General features: G+C 50.3%; 1 protein-coding gene across 1 annotated transcript; it reads left to right on the top strand.

Annotated features, from left to right (window-relative positions):
• Nucleotides 1-968: 968 nt before the first annotated feature.
• On the top strand, nt 969-2,821 carry SRM (spermidine synthase). The gene is made up of 4 exons (XM_025382643.1): nt 969-1,243; nt 1,674-1,794; nt 2,126-2,244; nt 2,797-2,821. Exons 1-4 carry the CDS (start codon nt 1,077-1,079, stop codon nt 2,819-2,821), a joined length of 432 nt encoding a protein of 143 aa, XP_025238428.1. The 5' UTR covers nt 969-1,076.
• The last annotated feature ends 6,560 nt before the right edge of the window (nt 2,822-9,381 follow it).

Here is a 9,381-nt window from a genome sequence, read left to right as displayed (position 1 = left end):
CAGGCGGAGGCTGCAAAACGTGTCAAAACCATCCCTGACATAATGTCAAGAGTAGCTTATACCAGTTTCATCTTCCTTGGCATTCGAACTGCGTGTAGAACAATTAGCATTTAATATTTGGTAATTAGCATGCTTAATGTGATTCTGAGAAGTTCTTTGACATTCTCATAAAAACAGAAAGCACATTCCCACCCACCCTTCAAGGAGCAAGACCCAGTTTGTCAAGAAAAATTGCGTGCCAGTCTTTTCTGGTGCTGAATATGTATGTTCTGGGCCTCTTCCTGGACACTTGGTAAATTTAGAAACTCGTTTAGAAAAGCACTTCTCTCGTATTCAACAGCCATAGGCTCATGGCTCAGAGGAACTAAGGGAAAATGGCTAAATCCAGCTTGTTAATTCGCGGACTGTGATGATTCTTTCCAAGTAAATAAAAACCCTCAGTTCGCCCCGACGAGCCACATAATCTGTTCAAATCCAACAAGGAACCAGATTTTGGACGCAGCGAGGGATACGTTCTACTCGCTCCGTGCAACAACGTAACCCACTGTAGCTGCCCGCTCCCGTGTCTCCAGCCGAAAGGCTGACTCCCGAGTCCGCACGTCCCAGCGCTCTCGCACTCCGCACCAAGCCCGAGTCCCGCAGTCCCTAGCGGCCCTCGGTGCTTCCCAACCCCGAGAAGGGAGCAGAGGCCGGTGGTGCACCGCCCCGGCTGGTTGAGGCGGAGGAAGGACCCAGACCCCTTCCGCCGGCCCAGCCCGCCCCGGAACCCTGCCCGGCAGCCCGGCCCCGGCCGGGCCCCACGTGGCCCCTGCAGCGGGCCGCACTACCTTGCTGCCGCCGACGGACGGCGCCCCCCAGCCACTCCGCGCCGCTCTGCGTGCCGGTGGCCAATGAGCGCCCGGCGAGGCCCCTTTGCCATTGGAGAGCGCGGGCTCCGCCCCCGCCGGCAGGCCCCGCCCCGCGCCCGGGTTAGGTTGCGGCGCGGGCGGCAGGCGGAGCTGGTCCCGTTGTGCTGCGGCTCCGCGCGGCCTGCAGTCCCGGGCCCGCGCCCCGCGCCGCCCGCCCGCCTGCCCGCCATGGAGCCCGGCCCCGATGGCCCCGCTGCATCCGGCCCCGCCGCCATCCGCGAGGGCTGGTTCCGCGAGACCTGCAGTCTGTGGCCCGGCCAGGCCCTGTCGCTGCAGGTGGAGCAGCTGCTCCACCACCGGCGCTCGCGCTACCAGGACATCCTAGTCTTCCGCAGGTACCGCCGCTGCCCGCGGGCGCCGGCTTCCTCGGCTCAGCCCAGGCCGCCTGCTGCCCGCCTCACGGGCCCCTCCACGCCGGGACCCAAGCCGGCCGGACCCCGTCCTGCCCTGGCTCCCTCGCCACCCCTCACCCCGCCTCCCTGGGCTGGGGCTGGGGCTGCGGGCTGGCCTCTTGGGCGGGGGAGCCGGAGTCTGCGCCCCGCTCCACGTGTCAGCCTCGGGATACGTCAGAACCCGAGTAGACCCCGGTTCCTACCCCAGCCTCCACCCGGCGGCCCGCCTGCCGTTCCTCGCCACGTGTCACCATCGCTCCCCACCCCTGGGACCCCTAGGCGGGGTGGGGAGACCCTCCTCACCCAGGGCGGCTTGGGGTATGTTTTCCCCACCCCAGAGAACCCAGGCCCCTGACTGTCACTCCGCCCGCAGTAAGACCTATGGCAACGTGCTGGTGTTGGACGGTGTCATCCAGTGCACGGAGAGGGACGAGTTCTCCTACCAGGAGATGATCGCCAACCTGCCTCTCTGCAGCCACGCCAACCCGCGAAAGGTACCCCAGTGTCCCCTGGAACAGTGCCGGACGAGGGGCGGCCCCAGGTGTGCCCCGGACTCTTCCCAGATGCTGCCTGCACGGTTGTCAGAGAAAGTGCTAGCAAGGCCAGGGAGTCCCGCAGAGAGGTGGGGGCCGACACTGACGCCGCCTCGGAAGCCTAGGGCAGCCCTGGAAGCAACTTCCAGGAAAGGGGACACCAGCACGAAAGATTTTCCGAGGGTAGAAAATGATGAGGCCCGTGGGTCCGAGGGACCAGGGGGTCTGCTTCTGGGTCCTGGGGGCGCCCAGTTCTGCCAGGGCCCCTGCCTTTACTGCCCCCTCCTCCCAGGTGCTGATCATCGGGGGCGGAGATGGAGGTGTCCTGCGTGAGGTGGTGAAGCACCCCTCCGTGGAGTCTGTGGTCCAGTGTGAGATAGACGAGGTGAGTGCCGGCATAGAGCCAATTGGGTGGGCTTTGAGTCCTGGTTCTCCCGCTAGCCAGCTGTTCCCTTGAAATGGGTGCACACCCCTGAGCAAGGCAGGTGGGGCCTGTTTCCCCATCTGGAAAACACCTGGTCAGGGAGGGTTCAGTAGGAAAACCAGATGGCAGAGAGCCTGGCAGGTGGTGAGGGCACCTGCGTGGCGAGTTCTTAGTAAGACTAAGCAGATTTTTTTTTTTTTTTTTTTTCCTGAGACGGAGTTTTGCTCTTGTTGCCCAGGCTGGAGTGCAGTAGCACAATCTTGGCTCACTGCAACCTCCACCTCCCAGGCTTAAGTAATTCTTCCACCTCAGCCTCCCAAGTAGCTGGGATTACAGACATGCGCTACCATGCCCAGCTAATTTTATATTTTTAGTAGAGATGGGGTTTCTCCATGTTGGTCAAGCTGGTCTTGGACCTCGTGACCTCAGGTGATCTGCCAGCCTTGGCCTCCCAAAGTAGTGGGATTACAGGCATGAGCCATCCCGCCCAGTCGACTAAGCTGATTTTTAAGCTGATTTTTAATCTCATCCCCCGGCAGGGCCCAGAGACAGCTCAACTATTAGTACATTACCCCTTACGCTCAGTAGCTGCTCACTAAAATCATGCTACGTGCCAGGTGTTGCCCGGGTACGGGGACAGTGGTAGACAGAACAGTCCCTGCCCCCTAGGAGCTGATGTCCTAGTTAAAGGAGACATCAAATGGCCAGACATGGTGGCTCACGCCTCCCAGCACTTTGGGAGGCTGAGGTGGGCGGATCACAAAGTCAGGAGTTTGAGACCAGCCTGGCCAACATGATGGAACCTCCGTCTCTACTAAAAATACAAAAAAAAAAAAAAAAAAANAGGATCTATTTTTTTTTTTTTTTTTAAATGAAGTCTTTCTCTGTCACCCAGGCTGGAGTGCAATGGCTCGATCTCAGCTCGCTGCAACCTCTGCCTCGCAGGTTCAAGTAATTCTCCTGCCTTAGCCTCCTGAATAGCTGGAATTACAGGTACATGACACCACACCTGGCTAATTTTTGTATTTTTAGTAGAGACAGGGTTTCACCATGTTGGCCAGGCTGGTCTCGAATTCCTGATCTCATGATCTGCCCACCTTGGCCTCCCAAGGTTCTGGGATTACAGGTGTGAGCCATTGTGCCCTGCCAATCTCTGGTTTCTTATAGTGGGGAAAACGATTTAGAAATCAGAATCTGGGCATTAAGTTGTTGTCAGAAGCATTTTTTTGTTTGTTTATTTTTTTGAGATGGAGTTTCACTCTTGTCGCCTAGGCTGGAGTGCAATGGTGTGATCTCAGCTCACTGCAACCTCGGCCTCCCAGGTTCAAGCAATTATCCTGCCTCAGCTTCCCAAGTAGCTGGGATTACAGGCATGCACCACCACACCCAGCTAATTTTTGTATTTTTAGTAGAGATGGGGTTTCACCATGTTGGTCAGGCTGGTTTCAAACTCCTGACCTCAGGTGATCCACCCGCCTTGGCCTCCCAAAGTGCTGGGATTACAGGCATGACCCACTGCGCCGGCCTTGTTTTTTGAGACAAGGTCTGGCTCTATTGGTCAGGCTGGAGTGCAGTGGCGCAATCTTGGCTCACCACCACCTCCACCTCATGGGCTCAAGCCATCCTCTTACTTCAGCCTCCCTAGTAGCTGGAACTACAGGCACACACCACCACACCCAGCTGTTTGTTTGTTTGTTTGTTTTTTGTATTTCTGGTAGAGATGAGGTTTCGCCATGTTTCCCAGCCTGATCCTGAACTCATGAACTCGAGCGATCTGCCCTCCTCAACCTCCCAAAGTGCTGGGATTACAAGCATAGGCCACAGCACCCGGCCCACAAGCACTTTTGAAAGGTAAACTAATATAAACTAATATGCTACTAAGGTTAGATATTTTTATTTTATCATGATTTACTTACCTTTTAATTTAAGCATCTTAGCTGCCAAAATTAAGGTATGCCTCCTTTATTTGTTCTAGATCTTGGGTTTTTAAAATCATTTTTGTAAAAAACCAGTTAGTACAAAAACACAAATAACAAAAAAACTGCAGTCTCTTGTTCTCCCCAGCCCCTTCCATATCTCTTATCAGAAGTAACCATTCTTTTAGTTGTTTCTTATGGGTATACCTACATCTTTTAAAATAATAAATTTATCCTGCAATTAAAAAAATTTTTTGAGACAGGGTCTTGCTCTGTCACCCAGGCTAGAGTGCAGTGTCTTGATCTCAGCTCCCTGCAACCTCTGCCTCCCAGGCTCAAGCCATCCTCCCACCTCAGCCTCCCCAGTAGCTGGGAATACAGACGTGCGCCACCATGCCTGGCTAATTTTTGTGTTTTTGCTAGAGATGGGGTTTTGCCATGTTTCCCAGGCTGGTCTCAAACTCCTGGGCTCAACCTTGGCCTCCCAAAGTGTTGGGGTTACAGGTATGAGCCACTGTACCTGGCCTTATCCTGCAATATTTTGGTTTATTCAATTTTGAAAGTATCTATTGATTTCCTATTATGTCTAATGAGGGTTTTTTAGCTCACACTTCATTATCATTTCCTCCATCCTCTTAATATACTGATACCTGATATCACCGTTTTTGGTTAAATACACATTTAATGCTTTCATTATTATGACTACATAAATTGTGTTCATGACCAAGACAAGTTTTTTTTTTTTTTTTTTTTTTGAGACGGAGTCTCGCGCTGTGTCACCCAGGCTGGAGTGCAGTGGCGCGATCTCGGCTCACTGCAAGCTCCGCCTCCCAGGTTCAGGCCATTCTCCTGCCTCAGCCTCCGAGTAGCTGGGACTACAGGCGCCTGCCACCACGCCCGGCTAGTTTTTTGTATTTTTAGTAGAAACGGGGTTTCACCATGTTAGCCAGGATGGTCTCGATCTCCTGACCTCGTGATCCGCCCGCCTCGGCCTTCCAAAGTGCTGGGATTACAGGCTTGAGCCACCGCGCCCGGCCTGACAAGTTTTATCTTTTCTTGTGCAACTTTACTTTTTCCTGGAGTTAATAATTGCCTTGCTTTTTCTTTTCTTTTTTTTTTTTTTTGAGACGGAGTTTTGCTCTTGTTGCCCAGGCTGGAGTGCAATGGCGTGATCTCCGGCACACTGCAGCTTCCGCCTCCTGGGTTCAAGTAACTCTGCCTCAGCCTCCTGAGCAGCTGGAATTACAGGCATGTGCCACCACACCTGGCTAATTTTGTATTTTTAGTAGGGACGGGGTTTTTCCATGTTGGTCAGGGTGATCTCGAACTCCCAACCTCAGTAATCCACCTGCCTCGGCCTCCCAAAGTGCTGGGATTACAGGCATGAGCCACCGTGCCTGGCGCCTTGCTTGTTCATTTGCTTTGTTCTCTTTGAACATCTAAATAATCATTTTATGCCCTCCAAAATCTGTTTAAATGTCTTGAATAAGGTTTTTTTTCATAGTCAAATCTGTCAGATAGTTTGTAATTTTTTTTTTTTTTTTGAGATGGAGTCTTGCTTTGTTGCCCAGGCTGGAGTGCAGTGGCGCAATCTTGGCTCACTGCAACCTCTGCCTCCCATGTTCAAGTGATTCTCCTGCCTCAGCCTCCCAATGCACACCTGACTAATTTTGTACTTTTTTAGTAGAGACGGGGTTTCACCATGTTGGTCAGGCTGGTCTTGAACTCCTAACCTCAAGTGATCCACCCACCTTGGCCTCCCAAAGTGCTGGGATTACAGGCGAGAGCCGCTGTGCCCAGCCAGATAGTTTGTAATTTTTATTTTTTTATTTCTTGGAGTCTTCATGCCTCCTTTCCCAGATTGCTTGATGGAAATTGTATCAGTTGTCATCCTGGGGACTTCCTTACATGTCTGAAAATGGTCTTATTCCATTTGCATGTCATTGGTAGTCCAGTTGTATATAGAATTTTAGGTTGAAAGTCATTCATACTCAACACTGAGAAGATATTTTTCTCCTGACCCCTAGCTTCTCTTATTGTTGTTAAGAAGTCCATTGCATTCTTGGTCATTCATGTGATCTGCATTTTCTCTCTGGACTCTTTTGTGATCTTACCATATCATCCATTTTCTGAAATTCAAGATGGGCTGGTCTGAGGGTAGTGAGTTATCTCAGTTGATCAGTTACGGATCTAACATCTTATGCTATTCTTTCCCCTTTTCTCACTACTGCACTTGACTGGTCTTAAAAAAAAAAAAAAAAAAAAGGGCTCAGCGCAATGACTCACGTCTGTAATACCAGCACTTTGGGAGGCTAAGGTGGGTGGATCAACTGAGGTCAGGAGTTCGAGACCAGCCTGACCAACATGGTGAAACCCCATCTCTACTAAAAATACAAAATTAGCCGGGTATGGTGGCACATACCTGTAATCCCAGCTACTTGGGAGGCTGAGGCAGAAGAATTGCTTGAACCCAGGAGGTGGAGGTCACAGTGAGCTGAGATTGTGCCATTGCACTCCAGCCTGGGCAACAAGAGCAAAACTCTGTCTCAAAAGAAAAAACAAAAACAAAAATGAAATTCAAGATGATGACTTTGTCTTCCTGAAGGTCTTCTTTCATTCATTGTTCTGGGCATATGGTGATCTTTTTTTTTTTTTGAGACGGAGTCTCGCTCTGTAGCCCAGGCTGGAGTGCAGTGGCCGGATCTCAGCTCACTGCAAGCTCCGCCTCCCGGGTTCACGCCATTCTCCGGCCTCAGCCTCCCGAGTAGCTGGGACTACAAGCGCCCGCCACCTCGCCCGGCTATTTTTTGTATTTCTTAGTAGAGACGGGGTTTCACCGTGTTAGCCAGGATGGTCTCGATCTCCTGACCTCGTGATCCGCCCATCTCGGCCTCCCAAAGTGCTGGGATTACAGGCTTGAGCCACCGCGCCCGGCCGGTGATCTTTTCGTTATAAAGATTTTTATCCTTCAATTCTGGGAAAGTTTGTTGTATTATTTCTTTGACAACTTTTTCCCCAGTGATTCCTTGGTTTTCTCTTTCTGAAATTCTTATTAGCTATTGACTTTCCTACAATGATGTATCATTTTTGAAAATCTTTTTTTCTTTTGTTGTTACAATTTTTATTTTATTTTATTATTTTTAAATTTTTTATTTATTTATTTATTTTTGAGATGGAGTCTCACTCTGTCACCCAGGCTGGAGTGCAGTGACCGGATCTCAGCTCACTGCAAGCTCCGCCTCCCGGGTTCACGCCATTCTCCTGCCTCAGCCTCCCGCATAGCTGGGACTACAGGCGCCCGCCACCACGCCCGGCTAATTTTTTGTATTTTTTAGTAGAGACGGGGTTTCACTGGGTTAGCCAGGATGGTCTCGATCTCCTGACCGCATGATCCGCCCGTCTCGGCCTCCCAAAGTACTGGGATTACAGGCTTGAGCCACCACGCCCGGCTGTTACAATTTTTAAAATTCTACTTTCTGTGAAATATCCCCAATTTTACCTTCAATATTTTTATTATTGTTATATTTATTTATTTATTTATTTATTTATTTATTTATTTATTTTGATATGTAGTCTTGTTCTGTCACCCAGGCTATAGTGCAGTGGCATGATCTCGGCTCACTGCAACCTCTGCCTACCGGGTTCAAGCAATTCTCCTGCCTCAGCCTCTTGAGGAGCTGCACTGCAGGCACCCACCACCACGCCTGGCTAATTTTTATGTTTTTAGTAGAGACAGGGTTTCACCATGTTGGCCAGGCTGGTCTCAAACTCCTGAACTCAGATAACCCATCTGCATCAGCCTCCAAAAGTGTTGAGATTACAGGCATGAGCCACCGCGCCTGGCATTTTTGGGTCTTCCTTTCACATTAGAGGCTATCTTCCCTTTGCCTAAAATCCGTAGCCCAACTCCTTGGACCTGCTGGAATATTTCACAGGAGACTGTTGTTTTGACTCCTTTTATTATTTCCTCTTGGGCAGAAATTGTGCGACCAAAGTGATAACATAATGATTTATTTGAGCATTTATATACCAGGCTCAGAGTTGGCTAATTTAATTCTTACCTCAACTCTATTTACCAAGTATTACTACTATTGACCTTCTCTGAGGAAACTGGGGCACAGAAAGGCCAAGTAACTTGGCCAGAGTCACATAGCCAGTCTGTGGCAAAGCTGAGGTCCTTGGTTCCAGAGCCCATACTCCTTATCACCTCTAATCAGTCTCCTTATTTGGAACCGGGGGACAATTTGTTCTCTGTTCTTTATAGAAAACAACCACAACATTGTAACACCACTTACTAAATGCCAGACACTGTTCTGAACACATTATCTGTGTAGATTTCTTTAATCCCTAACAGGCCAATGAAGTAGGTACCACATTTAGTCCTATTTTACAAAGAACCTTCTAGAGGTTCAACTTACCCAAGGTCACCAGATAGTGAGAGCAGTGTCTGAGTTTCAAATCTAGGCTGGGTGTGGTGCCTCACACCTGTAATACCAGTACTTTGGGAGGCCGAGGCAGGAGGATCGCTTGAGCCCAGGAGTTCTAGATCAGTCTGGGCAATATAGTAAGACCTCCATCTCTACAAAAAATTTAAAAATTAGCTTGGCATGGTGGCATCTGCCTGTGATCCAAGCTACTCAGGAGGCTGAAGCAGGAGGATTGCTTGCCCAGGAGGTCAAGGCTGCAGTGAGCCATGATTGTGCCACCTCTAACCTGGATGACAGTTCAAGACCCTGCCTTAAAAAAAAAATTTTTTTTTTAATGTAGGTTTTTTCTCCCTGGAGCTCTCACTTTCTTTTTCTTTTTGGGCCTCAGGAGCAGAGTGGAGTTTATCGCCCTCCTCAGTTCATGGCCCGCCACCCTCCTCAGCCTGGGCAAAGCCTGGCTTATTTTATTTCATTATTTTCTTTTTGTTTTTGAGACAGAGTTTCTCTGTCACCCAAGTTGGAGTGCAGTGGCGCTATCTCAGCTCACCGCAAACTCTGCCTCCTAGATTCAGGCAATTCTCCCACCTCAGCCTCCCAAGTATCTGGGATTGCAGGTATGCACCACCATGCCCGGCTAATTTTTGTACTTTTTGTAGAGACAGGGTTTCACCATGTTGCCCAGGCTGGTCTCTAACTCCTGGGCTCAAGTGATCCTCCTGCCATGGCCTCCCAAAGTGCTGGGATTCTAGGCATGTGCCACCGTGCCTGATCTATTTCATTA

Source organism: Theropithecus gelada, chromosome 1, assembly GCF_003255815.1.
Source record: "Theropithecus gelada isolate Dixy chromosome 1, Tgel_1.0, whole genome shotgun sequence".
Taxonomy (NCBI): domain Eukaryota; kingdom Metazoa; phylum Chordata; class Mammalia; order Primates; family Cercopithecidae; genus Theropithecus; species Theropithecus gelada.
The sequence above is the reverse complement of the archived record's forward strand: the minus strand, read 5'-3'. Positions and strand labels throughout refer to the sequence as shown.

Bases quoted from the DNA above. Each gene is read 5' to 3' on its own strand.
- SRM (XM_025382643.1), top strand. From the start codon at position 1,077: ATGGAGCCCGGCCCCGATGGCCCCGCTGCATCCGGCCCCGCCGCCATC. The intron at 1,244-1,673 runs GTACCGCCGCTG...CTCCGCCCGCAG, and splicing joins GACATCCTAGTCTTCCGCAG to TAAGACCTATGGCAACGTGC. The intron at 2,245-2,796 runs GTGGGCTTTGAG...ATCCCCCGGCAG, and splicing joins GCCGGCATAGAGCCAATTGG to GGCCCAGAGACAGCTCAACT.